Below are 22,330 nucleotides of genomic sequence, written 5' to 3'. Positions count from 1 at the left end.
GCTCTTGGACATGTTTACACTGTGATGTCTGTGGTGGAGGAAACACATATAATCTAGGATGGAATTGTCCCTGAATTGACCACTTGGGTGGTAGTCATTGTGGTGTTGGTGGAGGACATTGGCAGGGCCCTTGGACATGTTTACACTGGGATGTCTGTGGTGGAGGAAACACATACAATCTAGGATGGAATTGTCCCTGAATGAAAGTCTTCCCTTGGGTGGTGGGCAATGTGGTGTTTGCGGGGTACATTGGAAGGTTGCTTGGACATGTTTACACTGGGGTGTCTGTGGTGGAGGAAACACATATAATCTAGGATGGAATTATCCCCGAATGAAAGCCTTCCCTTAGGTGGTGGGCAGTGTGGTGTTGGTGGAGGACATTGGCAGGGCTCTTGGACATGTTTACACTGTGATGTCTGTGGTGGAGGAAACCCATAATTGCTGTCTTCTGAGTAATGGGAGTTATATATGTTTGTGTCTGTGTAAGTGGACACCCCAGCCACATACACATTTTTATTATGTGTATAGATAGATTATTCTTATTTTTATTATTAGAACCTGATTAATATCAAATTCCACAACTCCAATAGTGGTTAAAGAGGCATCAAACTGCATTAATTGCACACTGTAGACGTTGATTTGCTCAATTTGACTTCTGTTCCAGCTGAGCTTACTTTTTTTTTTGCCTCGCTTCGTCGGAAACAATGACTTGCCCTCCCAAGAATGTGGAACTTTGGGCCGGCTTTCCAGCAAGTTGGCACATTTTGAGTGCCAGGTTTTGATACTGCCAAAAATCTCAAGGGCAGGGCTCTTGGACATGTTTACACTGGGGTGTCTGCGGTGGAGGAAACACATACAATCTAGGAAGGAATTATCTCCATGTTAAAACCTTCCCTTAGGTGGTGGGCAGTGTGGTGTTGGTGGAGGACATTGGAAGGGCTCTTGGACATGTTTACACTGTGATGTCTGTGGTGGAGGAAACACATACAATTGGTGTCTTCTGAGTAGTGGGAGTTATATATGTTTGTGTCTGTGTAAGGGGACACCCCAGCCACATACACATATACATATGGATCTATTATTTACACTGTGATGTCTGCGGTGGAGGAAACACATATAATCTAGGATGGAATTGTCCCCGAATTAAAGCCTTTCCTTGGGTGGTGGGCACACTGTGATGTCTGTGGTGGAGGAAACACATATAATCTAGGATGGAAAAGCCTTCCCTTGGGTGGTGGGCAGTGTGGTGTTGGTGGAGGACATTGGCAGTGCTCTTGGACATGTTTACACTGTGATGTCTGTGGTGGAGGAAACACATACAATTGGTGTCTTCTGAGTAGTGGGAGTTATATATGTTTGTGTCTGTGTAAGTGGACACCCCAGCCACAGATACATATACATATGGATCTATTATTTACACTGTGATGTCCGCGGTGGAGGAAACACATACAATCTAGGAAGGAATTATCTCCGTGTGAAAACCTTCCCTTAGGTGGTGGGCAGTGTGGTGTTGGTGGAGGACATTGGCAGGGCTCTTGGACATGTTTACACTGTGGTGTCTGTGGTGGAGGAAACACATGCAATTGGTGTCTTCTGAGTAGTGGGTGTTATATATGTTTGTGTCTCTGTAAGTGGACACCCCAGCCACATACACACATACATATAGATCTATTATTTACACTGTGATGTCTGTGGTGGAGGAAACACGTACAATTGGTGCCTTCTGAGTAGTGGGAGTTATATATGTTTGTGTCTGTGTAAGTGGACACCCCAGCCACAGACACACATAAATATGGATCTATTATTTACACTGTGATGTCTGTGGTGGAGGAAACACATATAATCTAGGATGGAATTGTCCCCGAATGAAAGCCTTCCCTTGGGTGGTGGGCAGTGTGGTGTTGGTGGAGGACATTGGCAGGGCTCTTGGACATGTTTATACTGTGATGTCTGTGGTGGAGGAAACACATACAATCTAGGAAGGAATTATCTCCGTGTGAAAACCTTCCCTTAGGTGGTGGGCAGTGTGGTGTTGGTGGAGGACATTGGCAGGGCTCTTGGACATGTTTGCACTGGGATGTCTGTGGTGGAGGAAACACATACAATCTAGGTTGTTATTGTCCCCGTATGAAAGCATTCCCTTGGGTGGTGGGCAGTGTGGTGTTGGTGGAGGACATTGGCAGGGCTCTTGGACATGTTTATACTGTGATGTCTGTGGTGAAGGAAACACATACAATCTAGGAAGGAATTATCTCCGTGTGAAAACTTTCCCTTGGGTGGTGGGCAGTGTGGTGTTGGTGGAGGGCATTGGCAGGGCTCTTGGACATGTTTGCACTGTGATGTCTGTGGTGGAGGAAACACATACACTCTAGGATGGAATTGTCCCCGAATGAAAGCCTTCCCTTGGGTGGTGGGCAGACCGGTGTTGGTGGAGGGCATTGGCAGGGCTCTTGGACATGTTTGCACTGTGATGTCTGTGGTGGAGGAAACACATACAATCTAGGAAGGAATTATCTCCATGTGAAAACCTTCCCTTAGGTGGTGGGCAGTGTGGTGTTGGTGGAGGGCATTGGCAGGGCTCTTGGACATGTTTGCACTGTGATGTCTGTGGTGGAGGAAACACATACACTCTAGGATGGAATTGTCCCCGAATGAAAGCCTTCCCTTGGGTGGTGGGCAGACCGGTGTTGGTGGAGGGCATTGGCAGGGCTCTTGGACATGTTTGCACTGTGATGTCTGTGGTGGAGGAAACACATACAATCTAGGAAGGAATTATCTCCATGTGAAAACCTTCCCTTAGGTGGTGGGCAGTGTGGTGTTGGTGGAGGACATTGGCAGGGCTCTTGGACATGTTTACACTGTGATGTCTGTGGTGGAGGAAACACATACAATCTAGGAAGGAATTATCTCCATGTGAAAACCTTCCCTTAGGTGGTGGGCAGTGTGGTGTTGGTGGAGGACATTGGCAGGGCTCTTGGACATGTTTACACTGTGATGTCTGTGGTGGAGGAAACACATATAATCTAGGATGGAATTGTCCCCGAATTAAAGCCTTCCCTTGGGTGGTGGGCACACTGTGATGCCTGTGGTGGAGGAAACACATATAATCTAGGATGGAAAAGCCTTCCCTTGGGTGGTGGGCAGTGTGGTGTTGGTGGAGGACATGGGCAGGGCTCTTGGACATGTTTACACTGGGATGTCTGTAGTGGAGGAAACACATACAATTGGTGCCTTCTGAGTAGTGGGAGTTACATATGTTTGTGTCTGTGTAAGTGGACACCCCAGCCACATACACACATACATATGGATCTATTATTTACACTGTGATGTCTGCGGTGGAGGAAACACATATAATCTAGGATGGAATTGTCCCTGTGTGAAAACCTTCCCTTGGGTGGTGGGCAGTGTGGTGTTGGTGGAGGACATTGGCAGGGCTCTTGGACATGTTTACACTGTGATGTCTGTGGTGGAGGAAACACATACAATCTAGGAAGGAATTATCTCCATGTGAAAACCTTCCCTTAGGTGGTGGGCAGTGTGGCGTTGGTGGAGGACATTGGCAAGACTCTTGGACATGTTTGCACTGTGATGTCTGTGGTGGAGGAAACACATACAATCTAGGAAGGAATTATCTCCGTGTTAAAACCTTCCCTTAGGTGGTGGGCAGTGTGGTGTTGGTGGAGGACATTGGCAGGGCTCTTGGACATGTTTACACTGTGACGTCTGTGGTGGAGGAAACACATACAATTGGTGCCTTCTGAGTAGTAGGCGTTATATATGTTTGTGTCTGTGTAAGTGGACACCCCAGCCACATACACGCATACATATGGATCTATTATTTACACTGTGATGTCTGCGGTGGAGGAAACACATATAATCTAGGATGGAATTGCCCCCGAATGAAAGCCTTTCCCTGGGTGGTGGGCAGTCCGGTGTTGGTGTAGGACATTGGCAGGGCTCTTGGACATGTTTATACTGTGATGTCTGTGGTGGAGGAAACACATACAATTGGTGCCTTCTGAGTAGTGGGCGTTATATATGTTTGTGTCTGTGTAAGTGGACACCCCAGCCACATACACACATACATATGGATCTATTATTTACACTGTGATGTTTGCGGTGGAGGAAACACATATAATCTAGGATGGAATTGTCCTCGAATGAAAGCCTTTCCCTGGGTGGTGGGCAGTGTGGTGTTGGTGGAGGACATGTTTACACTGTGATGTCTGTGGTGGAGGAAACACATACAATTGGTGCTTTCTGAGTAGTGGGAGTTAGATATGTTTGTGTCTGTGTAAGTGGACACCCCAGCCACATACACATATACATATGGATCTATTATTTACACTGTGATGTCTGCGGTGGAGGAAACACATATAATCTAGGATGGAATTGTCCCCAAATGAAAGCCTTCCCTTGGGTGGTGGGCAGTGTGGTGTGGTGTTTACACTGTGATGTCTGTGGTGGAGGAAACACATACACCCATTGCGGGTGTGGGTGGTGTCCTTGGCCTCCCAGTCTGAGTTGGGAGGGACGGCGCATCAATAGTAATAATAATCCTTGGTTTCTGCACACATTTGGGGGCATTTCTTCCGCCTCTGTGACCGGCCGCATGACCCGGGTGGCCAGCGGCCCTCAAAGGCGTCCTTGTGACACCGGACAAAGGGGAACTTGATCTTCCAATTAGACCAGGGAAAAATAATAATATATTAAGCGGAGCGGAGGGAGGGATGAACGGTGTCTTTGGGTGAAGGAAAGGGCAGAGGCATCGCAAAGGCAGGCAGCAGAGGCGCGCAGGAAGGCTTCGTGCAAGCGGACGTGCCTTCTCCTCCTCCATCCTTGGCTGAAATAGAATAGCCATAGAAGTAGTAATGATAATAATAGTAATAGCTTGAGGCTTTAGGGAAGAGCAGGTAAGACATATAATAATAATAATAATAATAATAACAACAACAACAACAACAACAATAATAACAATAATAAAATAGTAATATTATTAATACTAGTACTACTGCTAATAATAATAATAGCTTGAAGCCTTAGGGAGGAGCAGGTAAGAAATTAATAATAATAATAATCATAATCATAATCATAATGTAATATTACTACTACTACTACTACTAGTAGTAATAATAATAACTTAAAGCCTTGGGGAGGAGCAGGGAAGAAATATAATAATAATAATAATAATAATAATAATAATAATAATGTAATATTAATACTACTAGTAGTAGTAGTAGTAGTAGTATTAGCTTAAAGCCTTAGGGAGGAGCCGGTAAGAAATATAATACTACTACTACTTCTACTTCTACTACTACTAATAATAATAATAGCTTAAAGCCTTAGGGAGGAGCAGGTAAGAAATTAATAATAATAATAATAATAATAATGTAATATTATTACTACTACTACTACTAATAATAATAATAATGATAGCTTAAAGCCTTAGGGAGGGGCAGGTAAGAAATATAATAGTAATAATAATAATAATAATAATAATGCAATATTAATACTACTACTACTACTACTAATGATAATAATAATAATAGCTTAAAGCCTTAGGGATGAGCAGGTAAGAAATATAATAGTAGTAGTAATAGTAGTAGTAGTAATAATAATAGTAATACTACTACGACTACTACTACTACTACTAATAATAATAATAACTTAAAGCCTTGGGGAGGAGCAGGGAAGAAATATAATAGTAATAGTAGTAGTAGTAGTAGTAGTAATAATAATAATAATAATAATAATAATAATGCAATATTAATACTACTACTACTACTACTAATAATAATAATAATAACTTAAAGCCTTAGGGAGGAGCAGGTAAGACATATAATAACAACAACAACAACAATAATAATAAAATAGTATATTATTAATACTGGTACTACTGCTAATAATAATAATAGCTTGAAGCCTTAGGGAGGAGCAGGTAAATATAATAATAATAATAATAATAATAATAATAATAATAATGCAATACTACTACTACTACTACTACTACTAATAATAATAATAACTTAAAGCCTTGGGGAGGAGCAGGGAAGAAATATAAAAGTAATAATAATAATAATAATAATACTAATAATAATAAAAGCTTAAAGCCTTAGGGAAGAGTAGGTAAGAAATATAATAATAATAATAATAATATAGTAATATTATTGATACTACTACTACTACTACTAACAATAATAATAGATTGAAGCCTTAGGGAGGAGCAGGTAAGAAATATAATAATAATAATAATAATAATAATAATAATAATAATAATAATAATAAATAGTAATATTATTAATAATACTACAGTACTACTACTACTACTACTACTAATAATAATAATAATAGCCTGAAGCCTTAGGGAGGAGCAGGTACGAAATAGAATAATAATAAATAGTAATATTATTAATACTACTACAGTACTACTACTACTATTATTATTATTATTATTATTACTACTACTACTACTACTAATAATAATAACAATAGCCTGAAGCCTTAGGGAGGAGCAGGTAAGAAATATAATAATAATAAATAGTAATATTGTTAATACTACTACACCATTACTACTACTATTATTACTACTACTACTACTACTACTAATAATAGCCTGAAGCCTTAGGGAGGAGCAAGTAAGAAATATAATAATAATAAATAGTAATATTATTAATACTACTACAGTACTACTACTAATAACAATAATAATAGCCTGAAGCCTTAGGGAGGAGCAGGTAAGAAATATAATAATAATAAATAGTAATGTTATTAATACTACTACACTACTACTACTACTAATAATAATAATAATAATAGCCTGAAGCCTTAGGGAGGAGCAGGTAAGAAATATAATAATAATAAATAGTGATATTATTAATACTACTACAGTACTACTACTACTACTACTACTACTACTAATAGCCTGAAGCCTTAGGGAGGAGCAGGTAAGAAATATAATAATAATAATAATAATAATAATAAATAGTAATATTATTAATACTACTACTAGTAGTAGTTAAAAATAATAATAATGATAATAATAGCCTGAAGCCTTAGGGAGGAGCAGGTAAGAAATACAATAATAATAATAATAATAATAATAAATAGTAATATTATTAATACTACTACTACTAGTAGTTAAAAATAATAATAATGATGATGATAATAATAATAGCCTGAAGCCTTAGGGAGGAGCAGGTAAGAAATACAACAACAACAACAATAATAATAAATAGTAATATTATTAATACTACTACTACTAGTAGTTAATAATAATAATAATGATGATGATAATAATAGCCTGAAGCCTTAGGGAGGAGCAGGTAAGAAATACAACAACAACAACAATAATAATAAATAGTAATATTATTAATACTACTACTAGTAGTAGTTAATAATAATAATAATAATAATAATAATAATAATAATAATGATAATAATAATAATAGCCTGAAGTCTTAGGGAGGAGCAGGTAAAGAATATAATAATAATAATAATAATAATAATAATAATAATAATAATAATAATTGCTCTCTTGTTTATTTCAGGGCCCAAATGTTGAACCTCCGAATTTACCTGGCCGACAGGTAAACCCAAGTGGTCTTTAAGGCCTGATTAAGAAGAGAAGCCCATTCGTTGGAACTCGAGATGCTCACCATCCGTCTGCCTCAGATATTCCGCATCCACCAAGTGCCACGCGTAAGTCATACATTCTGAGCATTTATTATTATTATTATTATTATTATTATTATTATTATTATTATTTTCTGAGCACGGAACCAACACTGTGATGTCTGTGGTGGAGGAAACACATACAATCTAGGATGGAATTATCTTTGAATGAAAGCTTTCCCTTGGGTGGTGGGCAGTGTGGCGTTGGTGGAGGGCATTGGCAGGGCTCTTGGACATGTTTACACTGTGATGTCTGTGGTGGAGGAAACACATACAATCTAGGATTGAATTGTCCCTGAATGAAAGCCTTCCCTTGGGTGGTGGGCGGGATGGTGTTGATGGAGGACATTGGCAAGGCTCTTGGACATGCTTACACTGTGATGTCTGTGGTGGAGGAAACACATACAATCTAGGATGGAATTGTTCCCGAATGAAAGCCTTCCCTTGGGTAGTGGGCCGGATGGTGTTGGTGGAGGACAGTGCCAGGGCTCTTGGGACATGTTTACACTGGGATGCCTGTGGTGGAGGAAACTCACGCAATCTAGGATGGAATTGTCCCCCGAATGAAAGCTTTCCCGAGTCCTTCGGGAGATGGTAGCGGGGTACAAATAAAGGTTTATTATTATTTATATTTTTACTCCCCTGGGTAGTGGGCGAGATGGTGTTGGTGGAGGACATTTCCAGGGCTCTTGGTCATGTTTACACTTTGATGTCTGTGGTGGAGGAAACACATACAATCTAGGATGGAATTGTCCCCAAATGAAAGCCTTCCCTTGGGTGGTGGGCGAGATGGTGTTGGTGGAGAACATTGGCAGGGTTCTTGGTCATGTTTACACTGGGATGTCTGTGGTGGAGGAAACACATACAATCTAGGATGGAATTGTCCCCGAATGAAAGCTTTCCCTTGGGTGGTGGGCAGTCCAGTGTTGATGGAGGACATTTCCAGGGCTCTTGGTCATGTTTACACTGTGATGTCTGTGGTGGAGGAAACACATACAATCTAGGATGGAATTGTCCCTGAATGAATGCCTTCCCTTGGGTGGTGGGCGGGATGGTGTTGATGGAGGACATTGGCAAGGCTCTTGGACATGCTTACACTGTTATGTCTGTGGTGGAGGAAACACATACAATCTAGGATGGAATTGTCCCCGAATGAAGGCCTTCACTTGGGTAGTGGGATGGTGTTGGTGGAGGACAATGGCAGGGCATACACACATGCGTATTTTCACATTTATTATGTGTATATTGATTAATAGTAATAATAATAATAATAATAATAATAATAATAATAATTTATAATAATAACAACAAATTTATTATAAATAAAAATAAATAAAATTATTATTAAATTATTATTAAAATTATTATTATTAATATTATTAATAATTTATAACAACACATTTATTATAAATAAAAATAAATAAAATTAATAATAATCATTTATAATAACAACAACAAATTTAATATAAATATAAATAAATAAAATTATTATTAAATTATTATTAAATTATTATTATAATTAATAATAATAATTTATAATAACAACACATTTATTATAACTAAAAATAAATAAAATTAATAATAATAATAATAATTTATAATAACAACAACAAATTTAATATAAATATAAATAAATTAAAATATTATTATTATTATTATTAATAATAATAATTTATAATAATAACAAGAAATTTATTATAAATATAAATAAATAAAATTAATAATAATAATAATTTATAATAACAACAACAAATTTATTACAAATAAAAATAAATAAAATTATTATTAATAATAATAATAACTTATAATAATAACAACACATTTATTATGAATATAAATAAATAAAATTATTATTATTATTATTAATAATAATAATAATAAGAATAATATTGGTGTGTCCTGTAGATATTTTGGGAAGATGGGATCATCTCCGGCTACCGTCACCCCAAAAGTTCAGCGCTGGATTGTGTTCTCAGCTCCTTCCAACTCAACAACGAAACCATCAACATCTGGACGCATTTCCTGCCGACGTGGTGAGCCAAAGAAGCGCATTGCCCAACCCATAATGGCGTGCTCTTGGGGATGATGGGCAATGTGGTCCTCTTGTTCCACAATGGCCAAGGTGGGTTCCAAACATCTCCAGGGTTCCTCTGCCTCTCTTTCACAGGTACTTCTTGTGGCGATTCCTGGGGTTGTCCTATAGCCTGGATTTCTCCTGCGATGCGTACAGCTGGCCCTTCCTGGCCTACATGTGGCTGGTCTGCCTCTACCCCTTCACCTCCTGCTGCGCCCACACCTTCAGCACCATGTCCGCCCACGCCAGGCACATCTGCTACTTCTTGGACTATGGGGCCCTCAGCCTCTACAGCTTGGGTGAGCCCTTAGGGAAGGAAGGCCTCCCTTGGCCACACAGCCATAGGCTGACCATGGGTTGGCCATTCAGCCATAGAACTATAGGTCAACCAAAGAGTTCTGGGTCAACCAGAGAGCCATAGCTTGACCATACAGCCATGGGTTGACCATAGAACTATAGGTCAATCAAATAGTGTTAGGTCAACCAGAGAGCCATAACTTGACTATACAGCCATGGGTTGACCATAGAACTATAGGTCAACCAAAGAGTTCTAGGTCAACCAACAAGGTTTAGGTCAACCAAAGAGTGTTAGGTCAACCAGAGAGCCATAGCTTGACCATACAGCCATGGGTTGACCATAAAACTATAGGTCAACCAAAGAGTTCTAGATCAACCAGAGAGCCATAGCTTGACTATACAGCCATGGGTTGACCATAGAACTATAGGTCAACCAACAAGTTCTAGATCAACCAACAAGGTCTAGGTCAATCAAAGAGTGTTAGGTCAACCAGAGAGCCATAGCTTGACTATAAAGCCATGGGTTGACCATAGAACTATAGGTTAGCCAGAGTTCTAGGTCAACCAACAAGGTTTAGGTCAATCAAAGAGTGTTAGGTCAACCAGAGAGCCATAGTTTGACCATACAGCCATGAGTTGACCATAGAACTATAGGTCAACCAAAGAGTTCTAGGTCAACCAAAAATGTCAAGGTCAATCAAAGAGTGTTAGGTCAACCAGAGAGCCATAGCTTGACTATACAGCCATGGGTTGACCATAGAACTATAGGTCAACCAAAGAGTTCTAGGTCAACCAAAAAGGTCTAGGTCAATCAAAGAGTGTTAGGTCAACCAGAGAGCCATAGCTTGACAATACAGCCATGAGTTGACCATAGAACTATAGGTTATCCAGAGTTCTAGGTCAACCAAAAAGGTCTAGGTCAATCAAAGAGTGTTAGGTCAACCAGAGAGCCATAGCTTGACTATACAGCCATGGGTTGACCATAGAACTATAGGTCAACCAAAGAGTTCAAGATCAACCAACAAGTTCTAGGTCAACCAAAGAGTGTCAAGTCAACCAGAGAGCCATAGCTTGACCATACAGCCATGAGTTGACCATAGAACTATAGGTTAGCCAGAGTTCTATGTCAACCAACTAGGTCTAGGTCAATCAAAGAGTGTTAGGTCAACCAGAGAGCCATAGCTTGACTATACAGCCATGGGTTGACCATAGAACTATAGGTCAACCAAAGAGTTCTAGGTCAACCAACAAGGTTTAGGTCAATCAAAGAGTGTTAGCTCAACCAGAGAGCCATAGTTTGGCAATACAACCATATACTGATCAGCGAGTGATAGGTTGACCATAGAACTATAGGTCAACCAGAGTTCTAGGTCAACCTACAAGTTCTAGGTCAATCAAAGAGTGTAAGGTCAACCAGAGAGCCATAGACTGACCATACAGCCATAGGCTGATCATTGAGTAATATGTTGACCATAGAACTATAGGTCAACCAAAGAGTTTTAGGTCAGCCAACATGTTCTAGGTCAATCAAAGAGCATTAGGTCAACCAGAGAGCCATCATTTGACCATACAGCCATAGGCTGATCATTGAGTGATAGGTTGACCATAGAACTATAGGTCAACCAAAGAGTTCTAGGTCAACCAACAAGTTCTAGGTCAATCAAAGAGTGTTAGGTCAACCAGAGCCATAGTTTCTGATCATTGGCTGATCATTGGGTGATAGTTTGACTATAGGTCAACCAAAGAGTTGTAGGTGAACCAGAGAGCTATCAACTAACCATACAGTCATGGGTTGACATAGAACCATAGGTTCAGCAGAGAGCTATAGGTCAACTAGAGAGCAATAGGTTGACCATAAAGCCATGGATTGACTATAGAGCCATGGGTTGACCATTAGAGACATTGTTAAGGAAAGATATGGGATCCCTTTCCTTATAGCAACATTTCTTTCTATGTTCACAGGTTGCGCTTTCACGTATGGGGCCTATGCCATGCCCGACCGCTGGGTCAGCAGCACTTTGCACTACTATTTCGTCCCTGTGGCCGCCCTGAACTCCTTCGTCTGCACCAGTCTCTCCTGTTACTCCCGGTACGTTGGGTGGATGGCCCTTGTGAGAATTGGTCTTAGTGGACCAAAAGTTGAACACGAGCCAAGAGTGTGATGCAGCAGCAACAGAAGCCAATGCGATTCTTGGATGTTATTTGGGTTGTTCTGCTCTGCGTTTGATCCCAATCCCAATCTCTTTCTTGCTTTCCAGATTCCTTGAACTCGAGTCCCCTCATCTCAGCAAGATCGCAAGGACGGCGGCTTTCCTTTACCCATTCATCTTTGACAACATACCACTTTTCTACCGGGTATAACAACAACAACATCAGCAACAACAATAACAATAATATAATTTTATTCCTTACACGCCTCTCTTCATGGCTTGAACCATTTCAAAGCTCTCTGCTTGAGTGGTGATGGCAGTGTCGTCAGCGTATATGAAACTCTCTGCCCCTTCTGGCAGTGGCTGTTCATTTGTGTCAATGTTAAACATGAGGAACTGTATTAAGAGGCATGAGGAAGGTTGAGAAACACTGACCTAAAGCTTTGGAGAGCTTCTGTTCAGCTATTTCAAAGCTGCCTGCTTGGGCGGTGATGGCAAGATCGTCAGCATAGATGAAACTCTGGCAGTTGATTGTCATTTGTGTAAATGTTAAACATGAGGAACTGTATTAAGGGGCCGCAGCAGTAGGAAGGTTGAGAAACTAAAGTTTTGGAAAGCTTCTGTTCAGCCATTTCAAAGCTCCCTGCTTGAGCGGTGATGGCAGTGTCGTCAGCGTATATGAAACTTTCTGTCCCTTCTGGCAGTGGCTGGTTATTTGTGTAAATGTTAAACATGAGGAACTGTATTAAGAGGCATTAGGAAGGTTGACCTAAAGCTCCTTAGAGCTTCTGTTCAGCCATTTCAAAGATCTCTGTTTGGGCGGTGATGACACGATCGTCAGCGTATGTTAAATTCCCTGTCCCTTCTGGCAGTGGCTGGTCATTTGTGTAAATGTTAAACACATGGAACTGTATTAAGAGGCATTAGGAAGGTTGACCTAAAGCTTCTTAGAGCTCCTGTTCAGCCATTTCAAAGATCTCTGCTTGGGAGGTGATGACACGATTGTCAGCGTATGTTAAATTCTCTGTCCCTTCTGGCAGTGGCTGGTCATCTGTGTAAATGTTAAACCTGAGGAACTGTATTAAGAGGCACTAAGAAGGTTGAGAAACAGTGACCTAAAGCTTTGGAGAGCTTCTGTTGAGCCATTTCAAAGCTCCCTGCTTGAGTGGTGATGGCATGATCGTCAGCGTATGTTAAACTCTCTGTCCCTTCTGGCAGTGGCTGGGCATTTGTGTAAAGGTTAGACATGAGGAACTGTATTAAGAGGTATTAGGAAGGTTGAGAAAGAATGACCTAAAGCTTTGGAGAGCTTCTGTTCAGCTATTTCAAAGATCTCTGCTTGAGCGGTGATGGCACTGTTGTCAGCGTATATGAAACTCTCTGTCCCTTCTGGCAGTGGCTGGTCATCTGTGTAAATGTTAAACCCTAGGAACTGTATTAAGAGGCATTAGGAAGGTTGAGAAACAGTGACCTAAAGCTTTGGAGAGCTTCTGTTCAGCCATTTCAAAGCTCCCTGCTTGGGTGTTGATGGCAAGATCATCAGCATAGATGAAACTCTCTGTCCCTTCTGGCAATGGCTGGTCATCCGTGTCTATGTTAAACCTGAGGAACTGTATTAAGAGGCACTAAGAAGGTTGAGAAACAGTGACCTAAAGCTTTGGAGAGCTTCTGTTCAGCCATTTCAAAGCTCCCTGCTTGAGTGGTGATGGCATGATCGTCAGCGTATGTTAAACTCTCTGTCCCTTCTGGCAGTGGCTGGTCATTTGTGTCAATGTTAAACATGAGGAACTGTATTAAGAGGCACTAGGAAGGTTGAGAAACACTGACCTAAAGCCTCGGAGAGCTTCTGTTGAACCATTTCAAACCTCCCTGCTTGAGCAGTGATGGCGGGGTCATCAGCATAGATGAAAACTCTCTATCCCTTCTGGCAGTGGCTGGTCATTTGTGTCAATGTTAAACATGAGGAACTGTATTAAGAGGCATTAGGAAGGTTGAGAAACGCTCACCTAAAGCTTCGGAGAGCTTCTGTTCAGCTATTTCAAAGTTCTCTGCTTGAGCGGTGATGGCAGTGTCGTCAGCGTATATGAAACTCTCTGTCCCTTCTGCCAGTGGCCGGTCATTTGTGTAGATGTTGAACATGGATGGAGCAAGCACGCTCCCCTGAGGCAGGCCGTTCTTCTGTTTCCGCCATCAGCTTCTCTGGCCCTGGAACTCAACAAAAAAGCTCCTGTTTTGTAGCAGGTTTCCTATGAAGCGGGCGAGGTGGTCCTCCTTGGTGATATTATACATTTTTCTCAGAAGGAGGTAACAATTTAGCAGTATAAGAATTATTTTCCATATTTGATGACAGAACCAATTAGGAAATGAGCTTCTGTTCAATATCTCAAAGTTCCCTGCTTGAGTGGTGATGGCATGATCGTCAGCGTAGATGCAATTCTCTGTCCCTTCTGGCGATTGCAGAACCAATTAGGAAACGACACCTATAACCCAGGAACAAAAGAGAAAGAGAGAGATGGAGTTGAGTAACTGCCAACTGAGCCTTTCCCGCTTGCCTTTCAGCTGCTGTTCTGTTTCGGGGAGGATTGCACTTGGAACGACTCGGTGCCCGGCTACTTCTACCACCTCTTCTTTGCGGCCCTCACCGGCTTCCTCTTTGCCTCCCATTTGCCTGAACGCCTGGCCCCTGGGCGCTTCGATTTCATTGGTGAGCTCAAGGCGGGTGAACTGGGGCCCCTTATATATTATACTACTCCTCCAAACTGGAATAGGATGTAGAGTGGGTCATGGGGACTCTGAGTGCCAAGTTTGGTCTTTATTGGTCATTGGATTAGGGTTGCAGTAATCTCAGGATGAGAGTGAAGGTACTGCAAGTCTCATCATCCATTGTCCGTCCTCCCCCAAATCGTACCAGGATGTAGAGTGGGTCATGGGGGCTCTGTGTGCCAAGTTTGGTCTTTATCGGTCATTGGATGAGGGTCGCAATTCATGGGGGCTCTGTGTGCCAAGTTTGGTCTTTATCGGTCATTGGATGAGGGTCGCAGTGCTCTCAGGATGTGAGTGAAGGTACTGCAAGTCCCATCATCCATTGTCCATCCTCCCCCAAACCTTACCAAGACATAAAGTGGGGGGGGGGGTGTCATGGGAGTTATGTGTGTCAAGTTTGGTCCAGGTCCGTCACCCGGGGAGGTGCTCTTGTTCCGTTTCCTGTTGTCCATAGACGTCTTCTGGTCATGTTCTGCTAGCATGGTTGCATGGGGACGCCGAAGCAGTACCTATTGATCTACTCACATTTGCATGTTTTTGAACTGCTAGGTAGGCAGGCGCTAGGGCTAACAGTGAGAGCTCAAAGCAGTACCTATTGATCTACTCACATTTGCATGTTTTTGAACTGCTAGGTAGGCAGGCGCTAGGGCTAACAGCGAGAGCTCAAAGCAGTACCTATTGACCTACTCACATTTGCATGTTTTCGAACTGCTAGGTAGGCAGGCGCTAGGGCTAACAGCGAGAGCTCGAAGCAGTACCTATTGACCTACTCACATTTGCATGTTTTTGAACTGCTAGGTAGGCAGGCGCTAGGGCTAACAGCGAGAGCTCGAAGCAGTACCTATTGATCTACTCACATTTGCATGCTTTCGAACTGCTAGGTAGGCAGGCGCTAGGGCTAATAGTGAGAGCTCGAAGCAGTACCTATTGACCTACTCACATTTGCATGTTTTCGAACTGCTAGGTAGGCAGGCGCTAGGGCTAACAGCGAGAGCTCGAAGCAGTACCTATTGATCTACTCACATTTGCATGTTTTCGAACTGCTAGGTAGGCAGGCGCTAGGGCTGACAGCGAGAGCTCGAAGCAGTACCTATTGATCTACTCACATTTGCATGTTTTCAAACTGCTAGGTAGGCAGGTGCTAGAGCTCACTTTGAACTGCCAACCTTTAGATCCTAGGATCCACAACACGCCATGAAACCGGTCCTCACTGCCCTTTTCTTTGCATCCCAGGCCACAGCCACCAGCTCTTCCACATCTGTGCCGTGGTCGGCACCCACTTCCAGCTGGAGGCCGTCCTGCGGGACCTCCACTCGCGGCGGGAATTCCTCGGACTCCACGCGCCGCCGGCCGTCTTCACCCAGACGTTTGCCGTCCTGGTCCTGGCTCTGCTGGGCAACGGACTCCTCATCGCCGCCTTCACCCTCCTCCTCTGCCGCTCCGCCGGCTCCACGTCCATCCTCCAGAGCAACGTCTCGGAGACAGAAGCCAAGGAGAAGTGAGACCCTCACTACAGACTACAAAGCCTTGGAGAGGTGGGGACGATGGGTGCCGGAGTCCAAAGCGTCACGCCGTCGCACTTTATACCTCAGTCTCAATACAGAGTCCCAAACCGTCCCATATTTAGTGCCCACTGCTCTCTGTTTGGTTTGTTTTTCAAATTAGCACTTTAACTCATGGGCTCGAGACGTACGCACCTGCACCTACGCTGTCGAACGACAACACCCAGGATTCCGTAGTTGTGGCAGTTGTAAGTGGTGTCAAACTGCATTAAGTCTACAGTGTAGAACAGGCCTTGGCAAACTCTGGCCCTCCAGATGTTTTGGACTTCAACTCCCACAGTTCCTAGCACTTTGACTCTTGGGCTCGAGACGTACGCACCTGCACCTACACTGCCGAACGAATGGAATTTTAATACTGATTCAAAAGTTGTGGCAGTTGTAAGTGGTGTCAAACTGCATTAAGGTTACAGTGTAGAAAAGGCCTTGGCAAACTCTGGCCCTCCAGATATTTTGGACTACAACTCCCACAATTCCTAGCACTTTGACTCTTGGGCTCGAGACGTATGCACCTGCACCTACTCTGTCGAACGGATGGAATTTCAATACTGCTTCAAAATTTGTGGCAGTTGTAAGTGGTATCAAACTGCATTAAGTCTACAGTGTAGAACAGGCCTTGGCAAACTCTGACCCTCCAGATGTTTTGGACTTCAACTCCCACAATTCCTAGCACTTTGACTCTTGGGCTCGAGACGTAGACACCTGCACCTACTCTGTCGAACGGATGGAATTTTAACACCATAGAATCCTGGGAGTTGTAGTTTTGCCAAGCCTTGACTCTTCTCTGCCAGCGAGGGCCAAACGACAACACCCAGGATTCCGTAGTTGTGGCAGTTGTAAGTGGGGTCAAACTGCATTAAGTCTACAGTGTAGAAAAGGCCTTGGCAAACTCTGGCCCTCCAGATATTTTGGACTTCAACTCCCACAATTCCTAGCACTTTGACTCTTGGGCTCGAGACGTACGCACCTGCACCTACTCTGTCGAACGAATGGAGTTTTAACACCGCTTCAAAAACTATAGAATCCTGGGAGTTGTAGTTTCGCCAAGCCTTGAATCTTCTCTGCCAGCGAGGTCGAAATGATAACACCCAGAATTCCATAGTTGTGGCAGTTGTAAGTGGTATCAAACTGGATTAAGTCTACAGTGTAGAACAGGTCTTGGCAAACTCTGGCTCTCCAGATATTTTGGACTTCAACTCCCACAATTCGTAGCACTTTGACTCTTGGGCTCGAGACGTATGCACCTGCACCTACTCTGTCGAACGGATGGAATTTTAACACCATAGAATCCTGGGAGTTGTAGTTTCGCCAAGCCTTGACTCTTCTCTGCCAGCGAGGGCCAAACGACAACACCCAGGATTCCATAGTTGTGGCAGTTGTAAGTGGTGTCAAACTGCATTAAGTCTACAGTGTAGAACAGGCCTTGGCAAACTCTGGCCCTCCAGATATTTTGGACTACAACTCCCACAACTCCTAGCACTTTGACTCTTGGGCTCGAGACGTACGCACCTGCACCTACACTGTCGAACGAATGGAGTTTTAACACCGTTTCAAAGGTTGTGGCAGTTGTAAGTGGGGTCAAACTGGATTAAGTCTACAGTGTAGAACAGGCCTTGGCAAACTCTGGCCCTCCAGATATTTTGGGCTTCAACTCCCACAATTCCTAGCACTTTGACTCTTGGGCTCGAGACGTACGCACCTGCACCTACGCTGTCGAACGAATGGAATTTTAACACTGCTTCAAAAGTTGTGGCAGTTGTAAGTAGTGTCAAACTGCATTAAGTCTACAGTGTAGAATAGGCCTTGGCAAACTCTGGCCCTCCAGAAATTTTGGACTTCAACTCCCACAATTCCTAGCACTTTGACTCTTGGGCTCGAGACGTATGCACCTGCACCTACACTGCCAAACGAATGGAGTTTTAACACCGCTTCAAAAACTATAGAATCCTGGGAGTTGTAGTTTCGCCAAGCCTTGACTCTTCTCTGCCAGCGAGGGCCAAACGATAACACCCAGAATTCCATAGTTGTAAGTGGTATCAAACTGGATTAAGTCTACAGTGTAGAAAAGGCATGGGCAAACTTTGGCCCTCCAGATGTTTTGGACTTCAACTCCCATAATTCCTAGCACTTTGACTCTTGGGCTCGAGACGTACGCACCTGCACCTACACTGTCGAATGAATTGAATTTTGGACTTCAGCTCCCACTATTCCTAACAACCTACCGGGAAGGGGGGGGGGGGAGAATTTGTAAGTCTTTGGACTACAATTCCCATCAGTCCCGTGGATGTTGGGATTTGTAGTCTAACGAGAACCGAAAGTCTATGAAGGAATGGTGGAAGGGTCAGTACGAGTGGTGGTTTGAGCGCTCGACGATGGCCCTGGTTTCAGACCTCATTCGGGTGCGAGCCACACTCTCTCAGCCTCAGAGGAAAGCCACGGGGAAGCAAGCCGGCCACGAAAACGTGGTGATCGTCCTCAGGGAAAGGTGATTGTTAGTTTTGAAAGGTTTTTTGGTATGTGTTCTTTTGGGGCAATGACTTAGAGCTGGGGCCTGTCCACACTCTAGAATTAACACAGTTGGTGTGGTTCAGAATGCTCTTTGATTGTAAGCGAACTATAAATCCCAGCAACTATAACTCCCAAATGTTAAGGTCTACTTTCCCCAAACTCCACCAGTGTTCAGATTTGGGCATATTGAGTATCAGTGCCAAGATTAATCCAGATACATCACTGTTTGAGTCTCTGGATGTAGGTGAACTACAACTCCCAAACTCAAGGTCAATGCCCACCAATCCCTTCCAGTATTTTCTGTTGCTCATGGGCATTTCTGTGTGCCAGGTTTGGTGCAATTCCACTGTTGGTGGCATTCAGAATGCTCTTTGATTGACGGTGAACTATAAATCCCAGCAACTACAACTCCCAAATGTCAAGGTCAATTTTTCCCAAACTCCTCCAGTGTTCACATTTGGGAATACTGCGTATCCATGCCCAGTTTGGTCCAGATCCATCACTGTTTGAGTCCACAATGCTCTCTGGATTTAGGTGAACTACAACTCCCAAACTCAAGGTCAATGCCTACCAAACCCTTCCAGTATTTTTTGTTGGTCAGGGGAGTTTCTGTGTCCCAATTTTGGTTCAATTCCATCATTGGTGAGGTTCAGAATGCTCTTTGATTGTAGGTGAACTATAAATCCCAGCAACGACAACTCCCAAATGTCAAGGTCTACCTTCCCCAAACTCCACCAGTGTTCACATTTGTGCAGATTGAGTATCCGTGCCAAGTTTCGTCCAGATCCATCATTGTTTGAGTCCACAGTGCTCTTTGATTTTAGGCGAACTATAAATCCCAGCAACTACAACTCCCAAATGTCAAGGTCTAATTCCCCTAAATTCCACCAGTGTTCACATTTGTGCAGATTGAGTATTTGTACCAAGATTGATCCAGATCCATCACTGAGTGCACAGTGCTCTTTGATTGTGGGTGAACTATAAATCCCAGCAACTACAACTCCCAAATGTCAAGGTCTAATTCCCCTAAACTCCACAAGTGTTCACATTTGAGAATACTGAGTATCCATGCCAAGTTTGGTCCAGACCCATCACTGTTTGAGTCCACAGTGCTCTCTGGATGTAGGTGAACTACAACTCCCAAACTCAAGGTCAATGCCCACCAATCCCTTCCAGTCTTTTCTGTTGCTTGTGGGAGTTTCTGTGTGCAAAGTTTGATTCAGTTCCACCGTTGGCAGGGTTCAGAACGATCTTTGATTGTGGGCGAACTATAAATCCCAGCAACTACAACTCCCAAATGTCAAGGTGTATTTTCCCCAAACTCCTCCAGTGTTCAGATTTGGGCACATTGGGCACAGATTTGGGCACATTGAGTATCCATGCCAAGTTTGGTCCAGACCCATCACTGTTTGAGTCCACAGTGCTCTCTGGATGTAGGTGAACTACAACTCCCAAACTCAAGGTCAATGCCCACCAATCCCTTCCAGTCTTTTCTGTTGCTTGTGGGAGTTTCTGTGTGCAAAGTTTGATTCAGTTCCACCGTTGGCGGGGTTCAGAACGCTCTTTGATTGTGGGCGAACTATAAATCCCAGCAAACTACAACTCCCAAATGTCAAGGTGTATTTTCCCCACACTCCACCAGTGTTCAGATTTGGGCATGTTGAGTATTTGTACTAAGATTGATCCAGATCCATCACTGAGTGCACAGTGCTCTTTGATTGTGGGCGAACTATAAATCCCAGCAAACTACAACTCCCAAATGACCAAAGCTTACCAGTATTCGAATCTGGAATGAGGTCGAATGAGTCCGTTGGGTCCCTCTTTTTTCCTTATTGTATATAATATAATATAATATAATATAATATAATATTATAATATTATAATAATAATAATATAATATTATAATAAAATATTATTATATTATATTATATTGTTTATAATATAATAATAATAATTAATATAATATTATAATATTATATTATAATATTATATTATATTATATTGTTTATAATATAATAATATTAATAATAATAATAATAATAATAATAATAATAATAATAATAATAATTGCTAACCGGCCTCAGCCTTCCCTTTCTCGGGAAACGGGGCAGAATATTATTCCAAAATGTTTAAAACGAAATATTTTTAATATATTATGACGTGTCGCGTGTTTGTAAACATGTAAACATTCCTTTACCTGCATTTTTTGGGTTGTTTACTTATTGTTTAGGGAAGCGAAAACGTAAATATCTTATTAACAAGCCCTGCTTGCTGCAATGGAAAATAAATACATAAATATATATATATTTCCTAAAATGCCAAAACCCGATTTTTTGGGGGAAAAAACCCACTCTTTTTCTATATATCTACCTATAGATCTTTATATTGATCCGCCATATAACGTCCTGACCAACAATTGCCTTGTTTTGTTTTGTAAGAATAATAATAATACCTGCGTTTGGAAATAAAAACAGCTTTAATTCAGAACTGGAACGAAAGAGAAATAAAAATATGAAACAAAATAATGATAAAAATATTTTTTGTCTTTTTTTCCCCCATTGGTGGAGTTCAGCGTGCTCATTGCTTGCAGGTGAACTATACATCCCAGTACTTGCAACTCCAAAATGCCCAGGACAATTTCCCCCCAAAACCTACCAATTATGTATATATGTATGTATGTGTATGTGTGTGTGTGTGTATATATATATATATATATATATATATATATATGAGAGACAATAATATATTTTAATTATATCTATACACAATTATTTTATTATATATATATATATATGAATGACAATTATATATTTTAATTATATATATTACAGTTATGTTTTGTTATATATATATATATATATATATATATATGAGACAATTATATATTTTATTTATATACATATTACAATTATGTTTTTATTTTATATATATATTACAATTATGTTTATTATATATATATATATATATATATATATATATGAATGAACATTATATATTTAAATTATATATATGTTACAATCATGTTTTGTATTCTATATATGAATCATTTGTTTTGTATTATTTATATATATATATATATATGAGACAATTATATATTTTATTTATATATAACAATTATGTTTTATTTTATAATATATATATATATTACAATTATGTTTATTATTTCATTATATATATATATATGAGACAAGTATATATTTAAATTATATGTATATATTACAATTATGTTTATTTTATATATATATAGATGAGATAATTATATATTTAAATTATATATATATAATTGATTATTATTTTATTATATTTAT

At 41.3% G+C, this 22,330-nt stretch overlaps 1 protein-coding gene across 1 annotated transcript in view; it reads left to right on the top strand.

Annotated features, from left to right (window-relative positions):
* PAQR6 (progestin and adipoQ receptor family member 6) overlaps positions 1-16,572 on the top strand; it is a 25,823-nt gene extending 9,251 nt beyond the window's left edge. Inside the window, exons 2-8 of the mRNA XM_060757890.2 lie at positions 7,548-7,698; positions 9,577-9,704; positions 9,839-10,044; positions 12,005-12,131; positions 12,301-12,397; positions 14,752-14,896; positions 16,189-16,572. Of these exons, the coding sequence (XP_060613873.2) occupies positions 7,648-7,698; positions 9,577-9,704; positions 9,839-10,044; positions 12,005-12,131; positions 12,301-12,397; positions 14,752-14,896; positions 16,189-16,457 (1,023 nt within the window). The 5' untranslated portion in view covers positions 7,548-7,647 and the 3' untranslated portion in view covers positions 16,458-16,572. The remainder of the gene's footprint in view (positions 1-7,547; positions 7,699-9,576; positions 9,705-9,838; positions 10,045-12,004; positions 12,132-12,300; positions 12,398-14,751; positions 14,897-16,188) is intronic.
* Positions 16,573-22,330: the final 5,758 nt, after the last annotated feature.

The sequence above is a fragment of the Anolis sagrei genome, chromosome 12, assembly GCF_037176765.1.
Source record: "Anolis sagrei isolate rAnoSag1 chromosome 12, rAnoSag1.mat, whole genome shotgun sequence".
In the NCBI taxonomy this organism is placed as follows: Eukaryota; Metazoa; Chordata; class Lepidosauria; order Squamata; family Dactyloidae; genus Anolis; species Anolis sagrei.
The sequence above is the reverse complement of the archived record's forward strand: the minus strand, read 5'-3'. Positions and strand labels throughout refer to the sequence as shown.